Source organism: Ambystoma mexicanum, chromosome 4q (assembly GCF_040938575.1).
Source record: "Ambystoma mexicanum isolate Mex_15411 chromosome 4q, UKY_AmexF1_1, whole genome shotgun sequence".
NCBI lineage: Eukaryota > Metazoa > Chordata > Amphibia > Caudata > Ambystomatidae > Ambystoma > Ambystoma mexicanum.
In genome coordinates, this window is record NC_090928.1 from 1,178,545,234 (window position 1) to 1,178,572,212 (window position 26,979).

General features: G+C 45.7%; 1 protein-coding gene across 1 annotated transcript in view; it reads right to left on the reverse strand.

The window, feature by feature from the left end:
- Positions 1-26,979, reverse strand: part of GLP1R (glucagon like peptide 1 receptor) — a 676,904-nt gene that overhangs the window by 89,470 nt on the left and 560,455 nt on the right. Inside the window, exon 7 of the mRNA XM_069607308.1 lies at positions 22,348-22,436. Coding sequence (XP_069463409.1) covers positions 22,348-22,436 — 89 coding nt within the window. The remainder of the gene's footprint in view (positions 1-22,347; positions 22,437-26,979) is intronic.

Consider the following 26,979-nt stretch of genomic DNA (forward strand, 5'->3'; position numbering starts at 1 on the left):
AAGTTGGTGGGTTTCGGGTGGGAGTGGATGGGCGCGTGTGTTGGGATGATTGGGTTTGGCCCGGGGGATGTGAAGGTTGGATGTGGGGGGTTAGGAGTTTCAGGTGTGGATGGTGAGAAGACAAGGGAGAGGGGTTTCAGGCACGGTGAGGCAAGGGGGTAGGGTGGTGATTAGGGGGATGTGGTGGAGGGTCGGGACAGGGGAGGTGATGAGTGTTGAGAGATTGAGGGGGACCAGGTATGTTTCCTCTTAAGTGTCTTTGTTGCGATTGGTGTGTGCGAGTGGGTAGGGGGATCAGAGGGGGAGAGGGATGAGGCTTCTGTTCTTGCTAGGGCTAGGCGTGCAGTTTTCAGGGAGGGGAAGGAGTGTGGTCGGGGGATGATGGTGGGGGTTGATGGGAAAAGCGGGGGGTACATGATTGCTGGGCAGGTAGTGACTGGGAGGCTAGTGAGAGGAGTGGGTATGATCATAGTAGGCTAATCAGTGGAGGTGCTCGGAGGAGCAGTGGTTTTAGGGTGGTTGGCTCGCCATCGTGTGCCTCTGGTTTGGTGTTTGGAAAGGCAAAGGGTAGGGGATGTGGTGCAGGGTAGGATGATTTGGGGGGGACGGGAGGCAGGGCTGGCGGGAGGGGGGCGGCAGTGCACGGGGTTTGCTTCTGGCTGACCTAGGTGGATTCGGTGTACTCATGCTTAGTAACTGTGATATAGATGGGTTATTATCTATCGAGCTGCAACTACAGCCCAGTTATGCTGTTAGGTAGATTTACTTCTAGCAAGCTGGGATTCAGGTATGCTATTAGGCAGAATTTCGAATGTAACAACACCACACATATGCTATAAGGTGGACATTTAGTTGCAATTAAGGAGCACTTTCTAAATGCAGTTATGACCCAGATATGCTATAGGTTAAACTTTCTAAATGCAACTTTCAATGGTGAAGAAGATCCTGAAAACCGTTTGGGAACCTCACTGTAACCAAAATAAGCCACACTAACACTAAACCACATTCAAGAAGTACTGTTTTCTGTACTTCGCACATCTCAAAATGCATTCAGAGCAGTTAGACTGATGTTCTAGCCACAGGGGAGGGCCAAGAGAAACTCCAGGATGGTGGAGCCTTTCAGCAACAGGCAGGGAGAAAGAGCAGCAGCTGTATACCAGCTACCAGGGAGAAGATTCTATATAAAGGAGTACATGTAGAACTCAGGAGAGTTGGATGTCAGTGTTTGTAGAAGCGGGAGCCTACTGCTCTCTAGTTAGGGTAGGGAATTTGTCTAGTTTGGCTGTTGTGTTGGATTGTAGTGTAAGCAACGTTCGAGTAGATTCAAATCAATAATAGGGCATATATAGAGTAAGGAATTTAGGATAGGGTTTTTGGTGGGCAGGGGTTTGAGGCCTGGAGCACATTTTTGTGGGTGGGATAGGAGTACACTAAAGCATTCTTGGTTGCATGTTCAGTTCATTTTACAGATGGGAAGAGACCAAACAAAAACATTTGTCGATGGCCCACTTTATGTTTGTAGGTGAGATAAGAGCATGCCAAAGCATTCTTTGGCACACTTTATTTGCAGGTGGGAAGAGAGCACACCAAATCATTTTTAGTCAAACATAATTCTTTAGTCTGAGGCGAGTATGGCAAATCACTCTTAGCACATGTCAGTTTTAAAGATGGGAAGAGAGCATGCCTAAGTGTTCTTCTTCACATTTTTATTTTATAGGCGGAGGAGAGCATGCCAAACCACTCTTAGTCACAATTTAGTAGGCGGGACGAGAGGATCCCAAAGCAGTTTTAGGGCCTCATTACGACTTTGGAGGTAGCCATGCCCTTAATAAGGGCATGGCTGCCTCCAGAATCGTGTCCGGGTTCCCTGAATGGGGAAATACCGGGCCATTCCGAGTATGGAGGGCCCGGTATTTCCTCCTTCAGGGAACCTGGGCCCGGTCCCATTGGAGCCCTCATAGGGCTCAATGGGAATGGGGAGGGAGCTAACAACGGGCCCATTACGAACGGGCCCGTTGTTAGCTCCCTGGTCCCCTCGCGGGACCCGCTATGGACGTCTGGAAAAACCAGACGTCCAGAGCGGGTCCCGCGAGGGGACCTCGTAATCGTGCGGAGTGGGTTTAACGGTGCCGGCACCATTACCAGCGCTGTTAAACCCATTCTGCACAAGTTGTAATGAGGCCCCTAGTCACACAGTCATTTTATAGGTGGAGGAGAGCGTGCACCACAGCATTCTGAGGAACCCATATTATTTTTGTATGGGGAAGAGAGCACCCGAAAGCATTCTTAGTCACATGATGCAGCGCCTGGAGACTGCCCCTGGGTGGTAGCGATGCACGGTATACATCAGACATAAGATAACATAGCACAACATGCTTTTATGTGCAGAGATGAGAGCACACCAAAGCATTCTCAGGCACACGTAATTTTGGTAGGTAGGAAGAGAGTACTTGACAGCATTCTTAATCACACATTAATTTTATAGGTGGAGAAGTGTCTGACAAAAAGCTCGTAGTCACACGTCATTCTAGTGGCAGAGGAGAAAGCAAGCTAAAGCATTCTCAGGCACACTTTATTTTTGCAGGTAGGAAGCAAGCACACAAAAGCATTCTTAGTCACATGTTTATTTTATAGGGACATGAGTGCCTGCCATCTCATTCTTAGTAACCCTTTTATTTAACAGAGGGAGAGATCATGGAAACGCATTCTTAGGTGTACATCATTTTTGTAGGTAGGAAGAGAACATGCCAAGAGTTTATTGGTCACAGGTCATTAGTTTTGGCTATTAGATGCTTTGGCACCACCTATAAGCCAGAACAAATGTATTGGAGTACAGATAGGGGCAGATGGCATATGAGGAGGGGCACAATGCTTGCAGGTGTTGTTTGGAAATATATCCACCCATTGACTGCCCATGCTAATTTCAGTCCTACCCACTTACTTCCTTCCCCTCCCTTCCCAAAACACACACTTATAGGATCTCTTTTGAGCTAACTTTATCTAGCCTCAACATCGACTTTGCACTTGAAGTGGCTGTCAGAGTTTTTCAAAACAGTATTCTGAGAGAAAATGTTTTCATTGGTGTAGTACATGCGCTACTGGTCCAATAGAAATGTATTGACCAGGCTTGCCTTCAGCAACTTGATTTATAAGCAGTAGTGTCCTTTACTAAAGTCCTGTTAAAATAATGCATTGGCAAAGCCAACATTTTTGTCTTGTATATAGGTATAAGGCATTTGCCAGGCACTGCTATCATATGCCCAGGTATCTGCACCATTATCAAGCTGCACCATTAATGGGCAGATAGTACCATTAAGGAAATGCCTGGCAATTGTATGTCCTATGTCCACGCAAAAGCTCAAACTGTTGTCATTGTATGTGCTTGTTTTATGGGTTGAGGAGTGCACCCAAAACCATTCTTAGTCTCATATAACTTTTCTCGGTGGGACGCGAGCATGCCAAAACCATCTTAGTCAAATAATAATTTCATAGGTGGAGGAGACAGCACAGCAAGAGCATGTGAAGGCATTCGTTGTCACTCATTTATTTTATAGGTGGAGGAGAGAGCTAGCCAAAGCTGTTGTGTTGTATATAGCATGTCTGAATCTTCTGCAGTGCCCAAACCCAGTAGTGCACAGGGTAGGGTCTTGCAGAAGAATGTATCTATTGGGCATATTTCACCCATTTCAGTGTTGCAATATGTGCTGGAGAAGCACATATCGTACGCGGGTCTCTGCACCAGCCGCGCCCATCAATCATTGTGTGCAGATAGTTTCCTCTGCAAAGAAGTGTGGCATCTGCTTCGCGGTTACCAGGAGAGTGTACAATTGTTTCATCGAAGTGAATTACTTTGTGGTTATTCACTCCAATACATTAACTTTGTGGGAAGTGATTCATATATGTATATTTGCAGATAAGAGATGTAGGGTGGGTTGCAAAGGGTATGCTTTTGGAGCAATATGATTGGATCCCCCTATTACAATAATAAAAAAATGGAGGTAAATGCACTGAAGTGAATCACCAATTCACTTCGATGAAACATCATAGAACCATCAGGAGTATTGGCAAAAAATGCAATTGTGCACTGTTGTCACATTTGCAATTGTTGACGGCGGAGGAAATCAGGCTCCACCATCGGAGGAATGAGAGAGAAGAAATGGCATCTGCTCAGGAAGAAAGAGAGCAATGCACAGATGTTAAAATACAGCGGGCTGTGTAGATTCCCCAGCTCTGACTTCCTTGGAGTAAGGCGACAATATGGAATTTGAAAAAGATTATGCACTGTGCCATGATTCTAGATGTCGTCTTGGATACATCGGCGTTCATTAAAAGTATGCCGGTAGGGGCAGTGAACACCCGGCAGGTCTGACCTCCCAGGAGTTCAGACCCCAACTGGCAGAGTTTTCACTAAAGCACCGGTACCATCCTAAGGGACTCCATGGAATGGGTACTTTCTGCCATTGCTGGCACCTGTAATATCCCAGTAGCACCGGGATATCGGGCACCGGTAATGGTAAGGTGAGTCTGCCGGTAACCCATCTGTAAAACTGGTGGGATGTCATGGTTGGGGATGACTTCTGACCTGCCCTCGCCCGCTTGTGTGAAGCCCGAACCCGCATTGCCCTTTTCTCCTGAGCAGGCAGAGGTACAGTGGTGCAATTCTGCCCCTTCACAACAGGCATGTATGCAGTGGCTTCAGTCTCATGAACTTGACATCCGCTAGGAGACAATCTATCGCTCCACGTCCTACAGCTCTCCAGTTCTACAGTTATTACTAATCAAAAGCTGTAAGTTGCACTGCTAAAAAATGTCACGTTACCAGCATTAAAAGTAGACCAATGATGGCCTCTGTTATCATGACTGATTAGAAAAATGGGCTTAGCCGGTATCTGCCACCAAAATGCCAGGTTATACATTCATGAAAGAACACTTGCAAAGGACTCTGCAGAATCAACGTATTGCACTATCAGGGGTAACGTTAGAGACTGTCCTTTCAAGGGAGGCAGGGCAAAGCTCCAGCTTTTCTGAAAAAGTTTATAACACAAAATGTAAAAACAGGGATCAATGCTATTGAGAAGGGACGGGTAAGTCTGGAGACTATGTAGGGTCTGTGTTTGGAAATTCACTGTGTAAATATGCTCATGGATGGCTCTGCCGGTTCTATCCTTGTAATATGGTATTGCCCTTTCTCGAGGGCTTTAACAAAGACTGCCATAAAAATATTCCTTAGGCACATTTCTTTGCTGATCTGCTCGATCTACACAATCCCGTCCTCACGTATCCAGACAGCCCCGGGTTTCATTAATACGTTGACCCGACATCTCTCTCTGGAAGCAAGGTAACGCCATCATATCGACCCTATTAGATTTACATTTTGAAAGTCTCCTTGAAGTAAACAACCTCATCATAAACCTTCCTGCAATGGTTGAGAATATTAGGAATGAGATGCATAATTGGATGAATCAATTATGCAAAACAGTTGCAAACAAGCAACATTTTTCTCCAAAACGTAGCTTTTCTGTTGATTCTTCTGTGGCACTGAAAACTAGGGTCTGTGCCAGGAATGCATCTCTTAGGATAGGGGGGTTGGTTGGGTGGAAGCCGAGTGTGCTTGCCACATGGTGGTGGTGCAAGCAGGGGCAGGAGGGAAAGTAGTAATGCCCAAGACACCATAGGAATGGATGCAGGTGCACTCCGTAAAAGGCACATAACATAACGTCCAATCAGCACTGACGATGATCCTTGGCAGGAGTTGGGGGTCAGGCTTGATCATTCCCTCAAACATTTAAGCTGGCAGAGCGAACTATGGCATCAGAAGGTGGAACCGGCTCTAAGATTCAAATGAATTCATTGGCCAGAAGGACATGTGTAAGAGGTGATGGGAATTGCCATGTGACTGACTCCGCTACCGCCCTGCTCGACAAGTCTTCTCTGCTAACCTTTTAGAAGCATCCTGTCAGAGACTGACTGCCAGGCGGCCCTTACACCTGGATAAGTGGCCGACACCTGCTCTGCTCTGCTGACCTGGTATGTGGCTGATGCTGATGGGCCGTCACTACCCGTGCAATCTTGCCATGATATGACTGACTCCACTAGTGGCCTGACATGTACCATACTCCTTCCCAGGTCTGACATTTCAATGGTTCCTTTTTGTGTTTGCTGGCTTAACGTGTGACTGACTGTGCCTCACCAGTACCGTTCTTTCAGAGGTACCAACCCCAAATGTGACTGACCCTTCCTTTATGTCCTGGGGTGTAACTGGCTCGTCCCCAGCCCTACCCGCTTCTCAAAGGCACTACTCTAATATGTGATTGACTCTTAATCTCCCTTTTTGTCTTATCAGGAGCACTGGCTTGACATGTGACTGACTCTACCCAGTGTAACAGGCCTTTTAAAGGCACTGGCTTGTCATATGAAGGACTCTGACCCACCTCCCGCACTTCCTGTGGTTACATTTGCCACAGGGCTTCTGGTCTCCCCATTCCTGGGGACTTGTCCACCTATTGTAGGTCGAGGGTACTGCACAAAGCAGACGTGCATATTCCTGCAGTTGTCACAGCTGTTGTCCGTACTCAGGCTAGACTGATAAGGTTCTTGACCACCCCCCCCCCCCACCCTTCTCTTTGATGCGTAAATGCACCTGCTGGGTCCAGATTACCAAAGATTTGCACTAGTGCCAAAAAGAGAGCAAATGCTTTGATAATGCGAAATGGCGCAAACCGATTTTGTCACAATCCATATTATCTAAAAACGTTTGACATGTGCAAAAATGAATCAGGCTGTTTTTTCGGACTTTGTTTGCTGAGAGCATACATCAAAAAGCGTCTGCTACATTTCTTTTTACGTTATGCGGTGCACTTTACAAATAAAACAGCCTGCTCCGGTTTAGCTCCAGGTGAAATAATTTTAGAGAATTCTAATTGGGGCTAAACCTGTTTGCACCCTTCGCTATTAACATAGCAGCAAAATCGGTGCAAAATTAATTTGCTCTGCTTTTTTTTATAAATCTGGCCCCTGTTTGTTATAAATGGACGCCGTGGTTTACACTTTGCTATTTGTGTTGGCGGATCACTTATAGTGGGAGGAAGACAAGGGGGGTCCATCTTCTCATAAACCAGTGAATCTTAAAATAAGATGGCGGCCACCCCTTCGAAAGCTGAGACTTATATCACCCCCTTCCCTTGGAAAGCCACCAACACACATGACCTTTCTAAGGAATCTGGGGATGGATGACATGCTTCGGAAAATGCAAAAGAAACTGTCACCTCCTGTAAAAAAAGTGTGTACAACTAAAATTGATTTAGCTAAACAATTTTTGAAAGCCATTAATCCATACCCATTCCAGATCAAAATAAGTTAATTAAAAAAATCAAAACGGATTTTCATCCTAACAGTCAATGCATCTAAATAGTTCAGTACTGATTGAAGAAATATCCACAGATGCAAACGTATTTGTGAAAAACACATGATCACAAAACGTGAAAAACAAACGTATAACTTAACAAAAAGAAAGTGCAATGGTGTAATATGGAATAACGACCTACAAACACAAAGAGATAAAGTCAGAATGTTACAGAGACAAAGTTAGGAGGTCAATGACGTAGCTCAGTCATTGGAGAGCTTGGTTTCATAAATTCCTGAACGTGACTCATAGCTCCTAGAAATCATTTCGGCGCTGGGTCGGCAGTATTATTGACCAAAGAAATACAAATAAACAGCTTGATACAGTAATTTCATATCTGCACGATATGATGGCAATCAGCATGCAATCGTCTTGCCATTTCCCAATAAGTTGCGATCATAGTGTTCTGCAATTGACCAAAGATTTAAAGCTGATAGAAATAATGGAATGTATTCCTGAGTTATAGCGGGATGTAGGTTAACATTCTGGGCAGCCATTTATGCCAACTACGGTGCGAGCACTGCTGGTGTTATTTGCAGGTATATTATTATTATTATTATTATTATGTCACCAGTCAGACATGTATGAATGGTCGTCCTTCCCACCCGCTGTACACCTCATTACCACTGCCTCCCCCCCTCCCCGCCAGATTTCCTTGCACCAATAAAAAAACGAAAAAAAACATCACCTCCTCTGTTGTCGGTATTCTCTTCACTTGAATGGGCGATATGGAAAAGGACAGGCTCTTGTTTACAAGTGCTCTTTCCTTGTTTCCTTAGCAGCCATCTTTGTTTGGAATATATATTCAATTAAAGGCAATTTAATTTTCATTTAAGCCATTAGCACTCATGTTTCTTGCTCAAGTGTGCTAGTGGCGGGGCCATACTTGCTGGTGGTGGCTGGCAACGCACAGTAGTAGCGCTTGCTTCGCCCAGGCCATTTCTGCTCACCAGAATGGCTTAGCCCGCCTCGTGGAACATTCTTTACATACTGTAAAGCACTTCTACTAACTTTAACCACCACTTGTATTCCTCTGATTAGGTCTGCAGGTACAATATGCCGAATGCTTGCACTCAGGCGGTAGGTGTGTAGCTCATACGCCGCAGGCATAGAGGAGCAGGCTGTGTGTGTCTGTGTGTGTGTGTGTATAGAAGGACGTCGTTTGTACATTACATCCACACAGCATCAAAAGACATTTCTTGACACGTTACTAAAACCATGCTTTGTTCATGACGTTCACATCTAACCGTGTATTTATGCATAAACTGACAGTTAGGAATTAGAATCATTTATATGTATTGTGGGTAAAAGTCATAATACAAATTCCTTGTTTTTTCCATGGCTGCCATACTTAATACTAAGTCCCAAAGAAGAGCAGGACTAGCCATGAGATATGTGTTGAATATTTCAGTTTATAAATTGAATGTCGATTAAATTAACCTCTCTTACTACTGAGAAACGTGCTTATGAAGCTGCACACCTGGAGAGGACAAAAAGCCTTCTAACGCTTTCATCTATACCCTCCCTCAACCTCGACTCTAGAGAAACACTGGTCTGAGTTACAATTCTGTCCTATCTTGATTATGGAAATAGAACCCACACAGTTATTCTAGGCATTAAGCACAAAGCAGCTCAGAGTAACCCAACACTCTAACAGAGTAACAGAGAAACAGAACACTCGTCTGCCTTCAGCCTTGTAACCATGGCTATATCTTTCCAAGGCATCGCTGAGTGTCTGCTGAGAGTCGGAGTGATGTGAAGACCACCTACCCTTTCTTCGACTCACTGCATAACCCTTGCCTTTAGCATTTCAGGAGTAAAGACACATCGACAAGAGCTTTTCCTTCATCTAAATTAGGTAAATTAGCCCCATTACCCCTCACCCTTCCCAGTCCAATATTCTGTGCCACAGAGGGAGACCCCTTTCAGGGTTAGGGGATGTGGGGTATGTTCAGCGGGAGGATCCAAGGGAACTGCATCTGGCTATGTTGAGTCCAGAGGTGCAGGAATATAGGAAGCACACTAAGGGATATCAGATCAAAGGCCAGCGTATAGCTTTCCACTGCCAAATATCCCACTAGTGTTTTCAGAGAAATAAAAGTAAACATGATAAATGATTGCCCTGTGCTCGAATGACAAGGCCAGAGAAAATCTGGCCTACATTTCACTTCATTACTGAGACAGAGACAATGAAGTGCAGTTTTACCAAAAGAAAGCTGTCATGGAGATGCCTGTGCCTTTTGCAGCTTGGCGAAACTACGAACACATCAATGATGAAACTCCATTGCCAGAGTAATTTAAATATTTATTAGAATGGAAGGTTGCACAGTGATGGCATGGTGCAGGAGGAATATGTACATTTGGCAAGCCAAGACATTGAGGCAGGCATAAAACATGTGTTTAATCCCAGAGACCTTCGCCCACCAGATTCAAAGCTCAAATACTCCATCACCTCTTCATCTGGAAACTCACCAGAGCAAGGAAAGGGCGGGATCTTGTGCCTGTGACAAAGGTTAATTGGGTGAAATGAGCAACACAGAGTAAACAAAATGCAGCTAATGGATCGTGAACTCTGTAAAATAGTCACATTTAATTTCAGTGTTGTGGTGAGATTCAGGGGCTGATGACAACAGAAATACCGCAGGAGAATGTCACGAGTCAGGGTGCAGAGTTATACCCTCTGCTCAAGAAGATAAGGAAGCACCTGTTGCGTTGAAAGAATGTTGCGTATTTTATCCCAGACTGTTTCAACAAAAATAAAATGACCAAGCCTACATCTGAGTTTTGGGAAAAGAAATTTGCTGTTGTATTGAACTAATAAAATGCATATAATACAAGTGTACAAGTTAAAGGTGGCAGAAATGCTTCTATATGGGTGCAAAATGATAGCATTTAAAAAACTTAAATTCATGGATTCACTTGAGGGAAAAATCTGGAGGGCGGTGCTGGGTTTCCCTAAATCTACCCCAATTAGTATTATTCACCTTGAGTTGGGCACAGTATCATGGTGGGCCCAATATATGAAGCGTAGCTTGTCACACTTGTATAAGTTAAAATTGGCAGAGCAACCTAGCATGGGCTCGTATTTATACGATTGTCTAACAAATGGATTGAATCCGAATCCCTTTTTGAGGAAAGGTTATCAAAGTTGTACATTGATTGAAGAATTGACAACGATTAACCCCTTAAGTGCCAGGCTGTTATGGAAGTCTATGCAAAAAGGACAAGCATACTCGTCGTAGGCACTTGTTTCTGAGAATGTCAAGAAGAACAAGATTTGGCAATGGGACAAGAGTAACGATGTGACAGATCTAGAAAGACTGAAGCTGTACAGGGATCGACAGTTACTTTATATCCCTAAGTCAACCCTAGGAAGTTACATACTAAAATGTCCATCTCAAAAGTATAGGGATTTGTATCTTACATTTCGGCTAAATGTACTACCAACACTGGAAGTAATTGGACCCAAACTGGTATTACCAAGGACTCTGTTTTTTCAGAACCTCTGGGGATGCAGAAATGGATGCCCTGTTTCAGTTAGTGTTGGGTTGCAATGCATTTGGGGATGACAGAATTAGATTATTGGGCCCTTTTGTTCACGCGACTGATCAAGTTCTGACGTTATTGTTGTGGAACAGGTTCATGACAACGTCAAACCAAGCTCTGATTTTAGCTCTGAGTAAGCTATTAGAAATAATCTTCTTGACACTGAAACTGATTGTAAAACAGGGAGAGAAGGATTGGCAAAGGATGTGGGTCCAAGGCTAGGTCTAAAATACTTTGTACTATTCAATGTTGTCCTTTCTATTGTTTTTTGTATCGTCTTAAAATTGTATGAAATTGTTGCTATAACAAGGAATGTGTAATGTATTATAGTGTAACAAGTTTCAATGTATGCTGAACACACTATATTTCATAATTAACTAAATAAAATAAAATAATATGCATATCATAGGATGCCATAGGATTATATGGAGAATCATATTTCATCCATTAAATCAGAACCGTGACAGTTCCTATGTCTTTAGAAAACTAATGAAAAGTCCTATCTGTTTCCTAAAAATTCGACCTTGGGAGCCAGAGTTATAGGCTAAAATGTGATTGTAGCTCTCCAGAATATGTGATAGATCAGAGAGATGGTATATGGTAGCTTATGGAATGAAATACCTATTTGTAAAATCTTACATTAATTTTCACCATAGGAATCACAGCGATCTTGTCTTTCACACATGTAACCACGTGCCGACATCAGACACATTTCATTGTGACCGACATGATAAGACTCATTGAGAAATATATATGTTGTGACACCTATCTGTAAATTGAAGAAAAGCATCATGTTGAAGATTTTTAAATTAATATCTGAGTTGTTCAGAAATACAATTCCAGACTGTGGAGACCTACGGACCAATTAGATGGAAGGCGCTAGGCCTTGTTTAGTGGGAAAAACAAGAGAGATCCAATCAGGATAATCCACCAGTGAGCCGCACTTCCTAACGTAGACATGTTTAATTGTGGTTAGGAGATTTTAAAAGGAGACACAAAGTGGAAAAGGGGAGAGTTGGAGACACTGAGATCTTGAGATCAGACAACCAGACAAGGGTGAGACACAGAGATTTTAAAAGGAGACACATAGTGGAAAAGGGGAGGGTTGGAGACACCGAGATCTAGAGCTCAGACAACAAGAGAAGGGTGAGACACAGAGAAAGCTGGGAGAACTAACATTTCCAGGAAGGGAGGAAGATGGAATTAAAATCTGTAGAGTACCAGGAGAAAGGCTGAAGCCCATCCAAGACAGAGACCAGGAGAGGCAAACAGAGGGATTGGTGCTGGAAGACCAATCATGTTCCTAGTCCTCCCAGGAGATGACCCAGATGACTTCTGGATCCACTGTGCACAAACCCAGAGAAATTCAAAGTGAGTAAATTGGTCCAACAAAATAAATGAAAGTGGGGCTCTATCTGAATTAATGTCTTCCCCTATATAGACTTTCACAGGGTGGGTATCCAGAAGTAGATCCCTAGAATTTACGTATTAATCAATAATGCAATTAATTCCCACATAGTCAACAGATACCAGAGTGATTTTGGGGAAATTCTAAATTTTCAACATCTTTCCAAGTGCTGATAAAGATAAACGTCCTGATTCACAGGAAGTTTTCCAATGGGGGTTTGCCATTATAAAATGTTTTCTGTGAATTAAGCCTGTAGTCTTTTAAAGTAATTGAGTATCACTTACCTTATTGTTGCCAACCTCAGAAATCCCCTAATGGGAGGGGTACATTTAAAAACAAAAATGTTCCCCGGGCCCTGCATTAAAGCAGAGGGGTTCCCGATGGTAAACTGAATATCTGGGTTGGTGTTGTGCAGAAACGTGTCTTCCTTGCTAAGCAAAGTGAACTTAGCTGATTTAACAACACAATCTCCACTGAGGGCGAGCACGGAACTCAAAATTGAATAGGAACATTCTCATTATATAGTAGTAAAGGAAAGGTTTACATAATATACTGAGAAGAGTAGTTTATTAAATGTTTGTCAGGCTACAATGCTGTCAGAGATGGACAGCACACAGGAATATCAGAAAGAAAGAGCGCTGCACAGGTCTATTCTGTATCCCAATCAAGAAAAGAACTACATTTCATTTAGTCAGACCATTCACAACCTACATTGTAAAGCAACATTATCATGACATGTTCTAGGGTACTGCATTGATTATCTGTATATTAAGATTATGTTTGTGAGCGACCCAAGTTATCTAAAGCCTTCTCGAGACCTGTGTTTCTCTTTACATGTGACCGGGGGTGGGAGGGGCTAGAGATCAGAAATAAAACTGTATATGTTGCTGTGTCTTAGAGATTCTGTGAATTTAATTCTGAAAAACAAACTTGCATTTTCAATTTGAGTGTAAAGTGAAGTGTCAGGAAAGAAAAGCGTTTGGCCACAGAGTAAGGTGGCGTGCTTCTTGATAAAAATTGTATAATATAGCTTTATAGACCTGCAGCGAGGGCCGTACCGAGCGTTATGGGCCCTGATATGATATGGCATTTATAACACACCTATACACAAGTGTTTTGGCACGACGAGGCAAGGGAGGGGGAACAGAGGGAAGACAGACAAAGATCTTACTAGGCCAGGTGTCATTCAGATTGCACAAGTGCAAGGGAAGGAAGGAAAAAGGAAAAGTGCAGGGGGAGGTGGGAGGGGACAGTGCAGTACAAGGGATAATAAACAAGATAAATTAAAGAATGGCCAGCAGGTGGCAAGTGCAGGGTGAGTGCAGACAAAGTTCTGGTGAGGGGACTGTAGGGATACAGACAACAGTCCCCAGGTGCAGGGTTGCCAGGGAGGCAGTACAGGCGTGCAACTGAAAGGCTTGGGCCCGAGACCAGAAGGGTGGCCAGGTAACCAGTGCAGTCTCAGTATAAACCAGGAATTCAGCAGGGGGGTAGGGGGAGAGAAAGCAGAAGCAAAGAGATTTTTAAGGTGCTTCCGGAACCAAAGGTGGTCTCCTCAAGTTTCAGGGAGGCAGAGATGCTGTTCCAGAGGGAGGCCCCAGTCGAAGAGAGAGATCTACCACCAACTTGTTGCTTGGAAAAGTGACTGACCCTGAGGGAGTTGGAGGCGGATGAGCGAAGAGCTCGCGAAGGAAGATATTTACGAAGAGAGTTGAAGGTATTGAGGCCCCAGGTCCCAGAAGGCCTTGTGGACGATGCAGAGTATTTTTAACTTAATCCTCGCAGCCACTGGGAGCCAGTGCAGAGATTTCAGTCCTGGAGAGATACGATCCCTGGGCTTGAGGCCAAGGACAAGTCTCGTAGTCCTGTTCTGGATGAGTTGCAGAGGGCGGAGAGTAGAAACAGACAGATTCAGAAAGAGGCTGTTGCAATAATCCAGCCTAGAGAGCACCAGAGCTCTGGAAACAGTGAACTTCTAGGGGAAGGAGAGAAAAGGAAGGATACCTCTGAGGAGGTGCAGCTGGTAGTGTGACTTCTTAGAGACAGCAGAGATGTGGGGAGAGAAAGAGAGTGTGGAGTCAAAGAAAGAGGTTTGAGGGTCTATAACGATGGTACTGCCTGAGGGCGAGGTCTATAAAGCTAATAGAATCCATGGGCAAACACACAAAAAGATTATGTCAAAATATATATTATTAAAATATTTGTTATTTTGGGGGGGATATTACATGTGGAATATTTAAGTTTATAAATGGGGCACAGTAGGGGGTGGGGGGTTGGAACCATGACCTCTGAGGGAGGAGTTAGCAGGTGTGAGTGTGCAACAAAGCACAGAAAGTGGAGACCGGAGGAGTAAAGGGAAGGCAAGCGAGGACCATGGAAGCGTGAGGGACAGCAGAGAAAGGATAGTTGAGGGGGTGGGTGAGGGCACAGGGAAGGTAAGTGAGGTAGTATAGCCTGAGGTGCGTGCTCTGGCTCACAGAATTGGAGGGGTGAGCAGGGAAGGGGAGGGCGGTCCAGGCAACTGCCCAGGGCGCTGTGCACCCCAAGGGGCCATTAGCCCCCTCCCACGCCAGCTCAGGAGAGTCTTTCAAGGGCTCACCAAGCTGGCATAGTGGGAGAAGGCGTGGAAGGCGCCCTTTTTCTATTAAATGCATCAGCACCCTATTCACATGATTACCTCCTCGCTCTGACGCGGGAGCGAGCGGTTTGCATTTGAATAGGGCAATCATGCATTAGTGGGGAGGTAGAAAAAAAATGGGTGCCTCCTGCATCCACCCCGCCCTGATTAGGGGCACGCGTGGGGAGGGGGGGTGCCAATTTGTGCAGGGCGCTACTGCCGCTAAGGCCGGCCCTGCGAGTGAGGGACAGGGTATTTGAAGGCAAATGTTATTTTAAAGAAGGCCACTAGAGGGGGGTGGAGCACTATTAGTGCTCGACCTTCCGAGCTACAACACAGGCAAAGAACACATTTGTGGGCTATAAGGAAACTGCAAGCTATACTGTTTCTTACAGCCCGCAAATTGAGCCATAAGAAAGGAGTATTCACCTGCCCAGGGTTCTAATTATGGATATTGTTTATTAATTGCAAGAAAATAAATTCTAGTATTTCTGCACACCGGCCTGATTCCTGGTTTGTCTGTTGCAAAGGGGTGAGGGATTAAAGTGGTGTTATCTGTATTAACAACAGAGTTAGGTAAGAACCCACAAAAAAAAATAAATATATATATATATATATATATATATATATTGGTATGGTGCTTTTGATTGGGGGCGAACTCCGTGCATTCATTTTTGCCCCTTAAATATCTCCTAAAGGGGGACAATCAGCTTCTATGCCCTCATTATAAGTATGGCGGTAAGGCAACAATGGCGCGGGTATCTCTACCGGCACCATTGTACCGTACTGCCATACTAGGAGTTCAGCTCGCGGGAGCCCTTGCAGCCACCAGGACCCCAACGCTTTGCCATAAAAGGGTGAAAAATCTCCCTTACTGGCATAGCACGAAGCGCAAATAGCTCCACCGCCATCCAAGCCATCGGCATTAGCGGCCACCGCTATTAGCGGTCACCGTTATTAGCGGTCACCACTAATAAGCGGAACCGGAAGTAGTATCATCGCACAGGAACGGGAAAGATCATGGCAGCCATCTTCAAAAACACAATCCATGGCCATCCTCTGTAACCAGGACCCACCTGACCACCACACCTCCACCACACCTCTACCTCTGCCTGCAGCACATCAAAATGCCCAAGGCAGTCAAAAAAACTGGAGAGCGCTTGCGCAAGGAGCACTTCTCACAAGAGGAGTTGACCATGCTGGCCGAGACGCTGCAAGAACATGCGGATGTCGTCTTCTGCTCTGACATTTCCTGACCTGCAGTGCAGCGGATGAAGCAGATATGGGCGAAGGTTGCGCAGAAAGTAAGTGCCGTTGGCACCACACCCCGCACTCCTAAAGATGTCAGGAAGCACTGGGACGATCTGCGCTTACGCGTGCGGAGCATCCTCTCGGCCAACCACAAGCTGGGGATGGCAACAGGCAGAGGCGCGGACTCCCCCATCAAGATGCAACCCTGGGAGGAGATCTGCGCAAGCACCATAGGGATGGAGGCAATTGAGGGAGTGGGGGACATGGAGCGAGGCACCCCGTCATCGGCTGATGCAGGTAGGTGTCCACCTGAACTGACAGTGCAATGATGTAGAGCAGGGTCAACCAGACACATATATACAAGACTGCCTACAGGCAGTGCACAGCACCATCTTGTCCACATGCATGATGCAACCCATATATGTTTTACCCCAGACGCTTCCCTGCATCACCCACCCAAAAGCCAAGCAACCCGTATGTCACTACTCCAATGGCAATCAACTGCAATTCCATATGAATGCAGCCACCCCAATGCATGCCTGATGCATGTAGAGCCATCACTAACCCTCTCCCTCTATTGGTCCCCTACAGGCACGCAATCAGACAGCGATGACCAGGACCCTAGGGAGGATGCTGAAACACCACAAAAGAAGGCCAGGGGCATGGAGGGAGAACACCGCCCCTCAACATCAAGGGGAAGAGGCCAACCTGCACTACAGCGGAAGGGCAAGAAAACCCCAGAGCCCACAGCACCAATGTGCACTACGGCCCCCACCACAGCACCCACACCAGCCACCAACACACAGGAGCCAGTGGCAGAAGGCACTGCATCGGCTGCCTGCAGCACAGTGGGGGAGACAGCTGCCACAGTAGCCATGTCAGACAACGAGGCAGATGTTCTGCCGCATGGCGCAACTACCGCCACAGGCCCCCTGCATTCACCAAAACTCTCCCTATGCAGCTTGCAGAACAGCAGCATCCATGGGCAGTCTCCTGGGGATTTATGGCCCAGCAGTTTCACCCCCACGCCAAGTGTGCATGAGGAACATTTTGGTAACCCCTCACACATTCACCACTGTCCCGACCAGACAAGAGGGGATCAGGGAAATTCAGAAGCGGCAGGAGGATCCGACAGGGCTGTTGACACAGCACATCACAGAATGTGGCCGGGCTAGGAATGACATAAGGGAATGTGCTTCATCCCTCAAATCAGCAGTACGCAGTAATAGAGACCTGAACTTTTAGATGATGGTATTTGGCGCTGTGCATTGGCAATCCTCATTGCTTGTTGCTGCATTGTGCTGTGGGGTCTACGGTCTGATTATGTGCAGTGTACATGTTGATGCCTATGTAATGGTTGTTGCACTGCATAATTTTCGTGGTAGTGCAGCTTACGTCTTGTCGGGTCAAGTCTGGCCTGCTTTGGGATATGAGCATGGTACATCCTCTCAAGTACTCTCAGCCAGGTGGAGTATGCATCTCCCCATCTCCCCCCCCATCTCAGCCAGGTGAAGTATGCATCTCTCCCCCCCATCTCAGCCAGGTGAAGTATGCATCTCTCTCCCTCCATCTCAGCCAGGTGAAGTATGCATCTCACCCCCTTCCCCCCATCTCAGCCAGGTGAAGTATGCATCTCTCCCCCCCCCATCTCAGCCAGGTGAAGTATGCATCTCTCCCCCCATCTCAGCCAGGTGAAGTATGCATCTCCCCCCCATCTCAGCCAGGTGAAGTATGCATCTCTCCCCCATTTCAGTCAGGTGAAGTATGCATCTCTCCCCCCATCTCAGCCAGGTGAAGTATGCATCTCTCCCCCTCCCCCATCTCAGCCACGTGAAGTATGCATCTCTCCCCCCATCTCAGCCAGGTGAAGTATGCATCTCTCCCCCCCCATCTCAGCCACGTGAAGTATGCATCTCTCCCCCCATCTCAGCCAGGTGAAGTATGCATCTCTCCCCCCCATCTCAGCCACGTGAAGTATGCATCTCTTCCCCCATCTCAGCCAGGTGAAGTATGCATCTCTCCCCCCCATCTCAGCCACGTGAAGTATGCATCTCTCCCCCCATCTCAGCCAGGTGAAGTATGCATCTCCCCCACATCTCAGCCAGGTGAAGTATGCATTTCTCCCCCATTTCAGTCAGGTGAAGTATGCATCTCTCCCCCCATCTCAGCCACGTGAAGTATGCATCTCTCCCCCCATCTTAGCCAGGTGAAGTATGCATCTCTCCCCCCCATCCCAGCCACGTGAAGTATGCATCTCTCCCCCCATCTCAGCCAGGTGAAGTATGCATCTCTCCCCCCCATCTCAGCCACGTGAAGTATGCATCTCTCCCCCATCTCAGCCAGGTGAAGTATGCATCTCTCCCCCCCATCTCAGCCAGGTGAAGTCTGCATCTCTCCCCCCATCTCAGCCAGGTGAAGTATGCATCTCCCCCCCCCATCTCAGCCAGGTGAAGTATGCATCTCCCCCCCCATCTCAGCCAGGTGAAGTATGCATCTCTCCCACCCTCCCCATCTCAGCCAGGTGAAGTATGCATCTCTCCCACCCTCCCCATCTCAGCCAGGTGAAGTATGCATCTCTCCCCCATCTGAGCCACGTGAAGTATGCACCCCCCCCATCTCAGCCAGGTGAAGTATGCATCACCCCCCCATCTCAGCCAGATGAAGTATGCATCTCTCCCCCCCCATCTCAGCCACGTGAAGTATGCATCTCTCCCCCATCTCAGCCATGTGAAGTATGCATCCCCCCATCTCAGCCAGGTGAAGTATGTATCTCTCCCTCCCATCTCAGCCAGGTGAAGTATGCATCTCTCCCCCCAATCTCATCCAGGTGAAGTATGCATCTCCCCCCCCATCTTAGCCAGGTAAAATATGCATCTCTCCCCCCAATCACCTACCCACATTGCATTTCCATGAGCCTGACATGCAACTCACCGAGAAGCCAGGATCTCTGCCCTGCATGTCGCTCCATGTAGCGTGGTATAGAGGAGTTCCGCATGACCATTGAATCATGGGTTGATCCGGGGAATCAGGCACAACAATGTGTGATGAACTTGTTTGAGTCACATACCATTTGCACGTTGATGGGAGTGGTATAATTTATGGTTGCGGTACGCTACCTCCATGGCATGTGTGACAATTCAACATGGGTGCAGTCGATTGCGCCAATGCAACCAGGGATGCCGGCCAGTGAATGGAAACCAACTTTGGTGTTGGCGATCTCCTGGGCTGTCCGTGGTAGGAACATGTGGTTGCCTGTGTGCTTCAGGAGGGCATCAAGCACTTGGTTCAGCGTACGTGAGAATAATGGTTGTGATATGCCATGCATGTGCCCCACTTTGTGCTGGTAGGTGCCTGTGGCCAGGAAGTGGAGCACAGACACTACCTTCAGTAGAGGGGGGATGGCGGTGCGTATTTCAATCAGGCTGACAATGTCGTCATGTATTATGTCCACAATGGTGGTGATGGTGTCCCGGTCCAGAGAGTACAGGGTGTGGATCTGCTCAGGGGTAAGGTTGAATGGACTGGATCTGATGTGAGGGATTGGGGGCTGCCTGTGTGGTACCACTGGCTGCACTGGTGGGGCATGCTGGGCCTGCCTCACCCTCCTTCTCCTCCTGCGTCTCCTCTGTGCTGCCTGTTGTTGTTGTTGTTGTTGTTGTTGCAGCAGTTCCAGTGCAATCATGTCCTCCAGCCCCAGCATTGCTAGTCGTATTGGAATCATTTTGGTGTGTGACTGGGTGTGGGAAGGGGTGGGGTGTTCTCCTTTTGTGCTGGCCCAGTCTATATTGCCTCCACCTGTGCTGATTGTGTGCACCTGTGGCAGTTGGGAACACTGCACATGGCCGTTAACGGGTGGTCCGCGATGCCGGTATTTACTCCATTCCGGTAAGGTACTTTTCGGGCTTCAGTAGGCTGTTGTTTGCATGTCCGCTTGACTTGTGATGTTATCCTGTTTACGCCATGCCGGTATTGCCAGCATGAAGGGTTGTGTGCCCGCGCCCATGCCGCTATTAGAGGCACCGTTATTTACGGTGCCGCTAATAGCGGGTTGGCGGTTCATAATAGCCCGGAGCGGTAAGCGATGCTGGTAATCCTTTACCGGCATCGTTTTTCCCTTACCTCCAACCTCGTAATGACCCCTTTCTGACACTGGCATGCAATTTATTTTAAGTGCGACAGCAGCAGTATGAATAGCTGCTGTCTCACTTGCATTTCTATTCCTCAAACGTGATAGAAATGTTTTTTTTTTAATCACATTTTACAGTGAGAGGCCTGTCACAGTGAGATGCACTGGGAACCTGCCGAACATTATGGTCGGGAGACTGCTCATGACACTAATGTACTCAAAGCAGCTGGCCAGCGCATATTTGCAGTCCAGCTCGCCACCCTAGAAATGTGCAGGTGACCTTTAAGAATAAGGTGACTTGCTCATATCTAGAAATGCGGGATCTAAAACAGCGCATCCTTTGTGCTATTAGTAGATGCTCAATTCTTTGAGGATGTGACCCAAAATCTAGATTTTAAAAAAAAGGTCACACTATGAAGGGGAACCAGTTAGGAGTGATGAGCAAGAAAGCAGAGGGAGAGCAGTGGGCTAGAGGGGGAAGTAGTGGGCAAGAGAGCAGCGAGATAGCGGTGGGCCATAAGTGGGGTGGTGGGTGAGACAGTAGAGAGGAAGCATGGGATAGAAAGCAGAGAAAAACAGAGGTCCAGACGGCAGAGGGAGTGGCGGGCTACAGGGAGAGCACTGGGACAGAAAGCTGTGTAACAGAAAGAGATAGCAAGCTGCAGATTGGGAGAAACAATGGGGGAACAGTGCGATAGAATGGAAGAACACATGCAACATGCAGAAGGTGCTAGAAAGAGTGAAGGACTGAAGATTGCAGGAGGAACTGGGGTGCATAAGGTGCAGTTGAGTTGGGAGCATGGTTTGGTGTGTGGCAGGGACTGGGGAATTATAGTTGTGACTTGGTATGTGACAGAGCACGTTAGTATGCACATAAATGGCAGAGTGAGAAGTTTTGGAGTGTAAGTTGTGATGGGAAATTGGTGATTGTGAGGGGTGTTGATGAGTGGGGGGTGTGTGTGCTTGTGTGATTGGAAAACATAGAAGGGGAATATTTTCACCAGTACAACTGATAATGGTCAATAACGTTAATATAACGTTAATAACATTAGATAGGCATGCTCATTAAACCAACAAAATAGAGTACAACAAGCAATGTTCTGTCATGCTAGTGACATCTGGGACTCTTCCTATTGAATTAATACAATGATGAAAACATGGCTCTCTTATAGCGACTCACCCTGCCTCTTTCTTGCAGACTTCTAATCTTAAACCCTGCAGTCGATAGAAAATATGCAGCAAAAATGCTGCAATCAATGTTGTGCTGCAGAATGTGCTTTTTGATGCCGCAAAATTTTCAATCTCATGCTGCAATATCCTGGACGGTCTGTCTAATGAGCTGTACATACATTTCCTTCGAGGTTCTATAAAACGTTTAATAATAAACCTCTCAGAAGCTTTGTGGCAAAAGCTAGGCTTTTGTTTTTTGACAGTAAGAGCTTTGAAGTAGTTTATGTGTCATCAGGTGCTCGATAAAATAACAATGACCATAAAGTAGCATAAGCCCCAGAACATAAATATTAGCTATGGATTCCAGAGTGGTTCTAAAGTGGCGCTTTCAGGTCCATCTCTTCATGGGAAATACCCTCTTAAATATTCTATGTCAGAAAACTGCATATCAAAATATTGACCTTAAGTGTACAAATGCTCCACTCTCCTGAGATATGCTGCAGGAAAAGTAAAAATAAAACAATATAATTGAAAATCCATATTCAATATTGACCGTTCATATTTGCTCAAAATTCATTCCTGCAATGGAGAGTAGATATTTTGTAAAGTAGGAAATTGCTTTGTGTATATTAGAAATCCCACTGTCCCCCTCCCTTTCCACTCCTTACCACCATAAACAAGTCTTTATTCTCTGTATAAAAAATATGAAGTTTTAATTAAATGGACAACATTTTACAGTCCTTAGTTATATTTTTTATTATATTGAACTCAATACTTTGACTCGTGACTCTCTGAGTGTGGGATGCACAGTGACTCATGGGACTCACCTACATTTTGTGTCCGTCTTGCACATGAGATTTGCTTGAAGTTTGGATATGATGATGCATATAACTCTGATGAAGATCAGGAAATTCAGCTAATGGAAAAAAATGATAAAAAACAACGTCATTCATTCACAAATTGCAAGACAAGGCAAAAAGAAAAGGATTGGCTCCCAGTAACATACAAATGAAAAAATGGCTCCAAACGCAAACATCAGTGGTAATTGGCATCCACCACTATTAAATGAATGGGTTAAACTGGACTGCACAACTATTTCATTTCATGCATCATGGTACAACAAAAGCTTGATTATACTTCCATTTTATTTACAAAGTCATTATAAGTATTGTTTTAATTACTTGTGTTTTGATGCAGCGCAGTCCAGCCCAGGATCCAGCCTGGGAGCCTTGAAAAGAATATATGATGTAGTGGGAGCTGTTCATGCAAAAGTGTGGTGTGTGTGTACAGGTGAGAACACAATACAGAAACCTGGGCATGATGAAGGAAGGGGGGCAAGAATGCAGTGTGTCTTTAGCAAGTGGGGTATTCAGCATCAATTCTAGGGCATCCTCACTTCTCCCATTCACTCTATTCCTCTCTCCTCATTTTTCCTTTTCAGGACTCAACCATCATCCTCACTTGCCATCAGCCCTCATTCCTCACTCATTCTTCCTTCACCGCATTCCTCCCCCTCAACCCTCCTCTTCACTCATCAGACACTACGCATATTTGGACAGCAGAGCTAGGAGCCTGACCCATACAGCATAAGAATGCTTAGCTTCTGAAACAGCAAACACAGCTTAAAAGATACTACTGGGTAGTCTAAAACATGTAGGTACCATTGAACCAACTCATGATACTGAGTTGCTGAGTCCTTTAGGTTTAATACAGAAGAAAGTGTTAGGATGGCCTGGAAAGTCCCAAATTACACAGAGGTTCTGGAATCAGTCAAACCAGACTAAACAACAGAAATAGGCAAAGTACAAGGCAACACCCAGCCTTATTATCATCAAAATAAAGCAGGGACAGCATACACATACTGAAGTCTTGCAGTTCTCACTTGTTACATAAAAGACAATGGGCCTCATTCCGAGGCTGGCGCTATCCATGGAGTAAATAGCACCATGGTAAGCAACCATGGAGCTATTTACTCCATGGAAATCCGGCATGGTGAATGGAGTAATTACCGGTCCATTCCAAGGTTGGAGGGACCGGTAATTCCCCATTCACCATACCGGTTCCCCATCCCCATTCCTGCCCCCATAGGGCTCAATGGGAATGGGGAAGGAGTAAATTACGGCACCGTAAATTACGGTGCCGTAATTTACTCCAAGGTCCCTTTGCGGGTTAGATTTTTAACGCCTGCTAAAAGCAGGCGTTAAATGCCAACCCGCAAAAGGGAACTCGGAATATGGTGGTAAGTGTTAACGGTCACCGTTGCCATTAACGGTGACCGTTAACCCTTACCTCCAGCCTCGGAATGAGGCCCAATGGTTTATATAATCAACATTTGTCATAACAGACATTATACTGTAATCTTAGTTACCAAAAACCTACAGGGGACAGGATTGGTCATTGATAGTGATTACATATACATTGTATAGGGGTTACATTTCTAATTGGGTAACGCCTGTCTGATGGCTCCTCCAGAGACCACCTCTAAATGTATAAAGATAAAAAGACACCATCTATGCAATAGGTAATTGGCTGGCACCTTATTTAATGGGCAGCATAACATTGGGGGTTTCATTGGTTGACTTAGTACGAACCAACCTTGGACAACTGACAGGTCATCAAGACATGAGCCAGACAGGAGCAGGGGGAGAGAGGTCCACTGACTGCTTTCCTTTCGATTAAAGAAGATACCATCCCTCAGTTCTAGGCCATGAGTCAGGGCGATCTCTTTATATTTGGCCTTGTGTGGCATCTCGTGTCTGAGGGTATGTGTAAGGAGTAGGGCAGGTGTCCTATCTCTGTTTCTTGGTAATGAATAGACAGTGTTCATCAATTATGGGTCACATGTGGTGGGACCATGTTTGGAATTATTTCACCCTGAAATTATTGGGATTTTAGCTAATATTAATGTGAGTGATTGATGTGAGTGTTATGGTTTATTTGACCCCTGGGGACACTATTGAGTTATTCTGTGTGGATTTCTCTTGGATTATAATTGTGTGAACCTGACTGACAATGGTCGCAGGTACTCTTCTAAACATTAATTCATCTGGGAGTATACACCTGCATCTTGGGAATTGATATTGCACTCCTTCTCTGCAACGTTATGACACTCCCCTAATTCATGGTAACTTTGGCTGTTCTTACCAGCTTCTGCCTGGACTCTGCACGGATCTGCACTTCTGTAGTTTCAGCATGTTGTGTTCTCTCAAAGCCTTGAGGCCTTTGTCTATCTGAATGCATGTTCCAGCTTCTAGTTTGGAAAAGTTGGCTGCTTATTACTCTCAGTTTTCTATGTTAGAGATATATATTTGTGTCGTTCATATTGCGTTCAGTTTATACATTGCTTATGTTAGTATTGTTCATGTCTAATGGATGCTATGTTAATATTCTTCATGAATAAATGCATATCTTGCATAGTGTGTTTGTTCTAAATGTTAAGTGCATTTTTGCTTCATGTCTAATGTTTGGATTTATACTGTCACAACATTAGTTAGATTGCCTTTGCCATCTTCATCTTAGTTAGTGTCTATTTCAAGCTGTACCTGCCTTGGAAAAGGGCAGTATGGTTTTCTTAGTCAGTAGCGTTTCTCACCTTTTTGACATTGGGCCGGGCGAGGGGTAGTAGCTATGGATGACATATTCATCTGTTTCCCAACAAAAGAGACTAACAAGATGAAAATATCTGAAGACCTTCAGAACCTGAACAATGAGATATTAGAAGCTTTGCAAGTGCAGCAGCCATCAGGTTGCTCCAAAACCGGGCTGAATATACCAATGCAAGACTGGGTTTGGAGCAACCTGAGTGGTCACCGCACCCAGTGCTGTGATTCTCCCTCTTCCCCTGCCTCCCGCCCCCAAAGCCAGCCCCTCAACACCCTTCCCACCCACCAACTCATTACCTGTCACGGGCTCCTTTGTCCAGGCCGCACCGTCCACCTTACATCCTGGTCATTACCATGGGAATGGAAAAGTGTCTCCAAGTGTAGCCCCGTCTTCCATTTCCTTGGCAATCTTGACTGTCCCCAGCCGCTTCTGCGAACAATGCAGCATGGATGATTCATTCATTCATTCTTTTTAAATTGCTCTTAGTACCTAAAGGCTTTTCCTCAGGCTTCTAATAGCAATAATACTGCGTTCTGCAGGATTCACTCACCTGGTAATGGCACCAGGCTCTGGTGTTAACTTGTAACTTGGGTCCCAGGCCATTACCAGCAAGCGAAGCCCACAGAACGCAGTATTATTGCTTGATTAATGGGCACCTACCCATTGCAGAGCATATCTGAACTCATCTTGATGCTGAACAAGGCAGCACGCTTCCAGATTTGCCTTGGGAGAGGAGGCACAATGGCTTTCAAGAGCATTACACAAGGCATAATTCATGCTCAGTGCTTGGAATGATTTCATCCAGAACACCCAACCTTGATTTTCCGTGGAAGTCTGCACTTATGGAATAGGTGTAACTCTACTACAGAAAAGTAGAACAAATAGTTCAACCTGACTCTCTATCACAGGTAAAAATGCTCTGCTCAGTGATTGAAAATGCTCACTTGTGTGAGGGACACATCTCACTTCAGGACCTATCGGTGGTGCAGGCTGTTCACATTACACATGGAGCACTGACCGCAGGTCCAAATCTTAAGTCCAGGATAGATAAGGATGTGCACTTACTGCCTATCCAAGCTCTAGGGGATTTCATTTGAAGTACAACTTTTCCCAGAGGAGCAAATTACACAGGCTGATTTCTTGTCTAGGATGTAGACAAAATCTGATGCAGTCAATATGTTTCTTCAAGATGGATGTGTGGCAGTCACGATTGGAGACTTTATACCATGAGAACCAAATTAACTTGCACAGGCAATGTGGAAAAAGAAAATGTAAACCGATGAAACAATTGGTGGTGTAAGAAAATTTGCAAGCAATAATCGGCCACAGGATTGGCGTTTACCTCTGGTAACCGTGGAAGAATGGAATCTCCGATGGCCTCTTCATCCAAGGGGATGTTCTCACCACTCATTTTACCCATTGCCCCCAGGCCCTCCGTCATCTCAATGGCACATGCTGGGCATCTTGGAACAAGACTTACCAAGAGAAGGGTGCGAGAAACAGATATCTACTGGTATAAAGGGATTGATGCTGATGTAGAAAATGTAGTTCACTATTGCCATGAATGCTTGAACAGTGACAAACGACTCAAAACCAGGAAGGTACTGCTGCGTCCCATGGGCTATGGGACAAAGTATGTTTGGATTTACATGGTCCACTGGAAAGCATGCCACTGGGCAGTAGATGTGGATAGTTTTAGTAGCCTAGTTATCGTACAGGACCTAACGACAGATAAAGCAACTAAAGCCCTCAAAGACATTTTCAGGGGGGAAGGTCTCCCAGCAGAATTTTTTCAACCACGCTGGAGTCCAACTGATGTCTAAAAAAATTGTTTTGTTCCACAAGGATAGTAATAA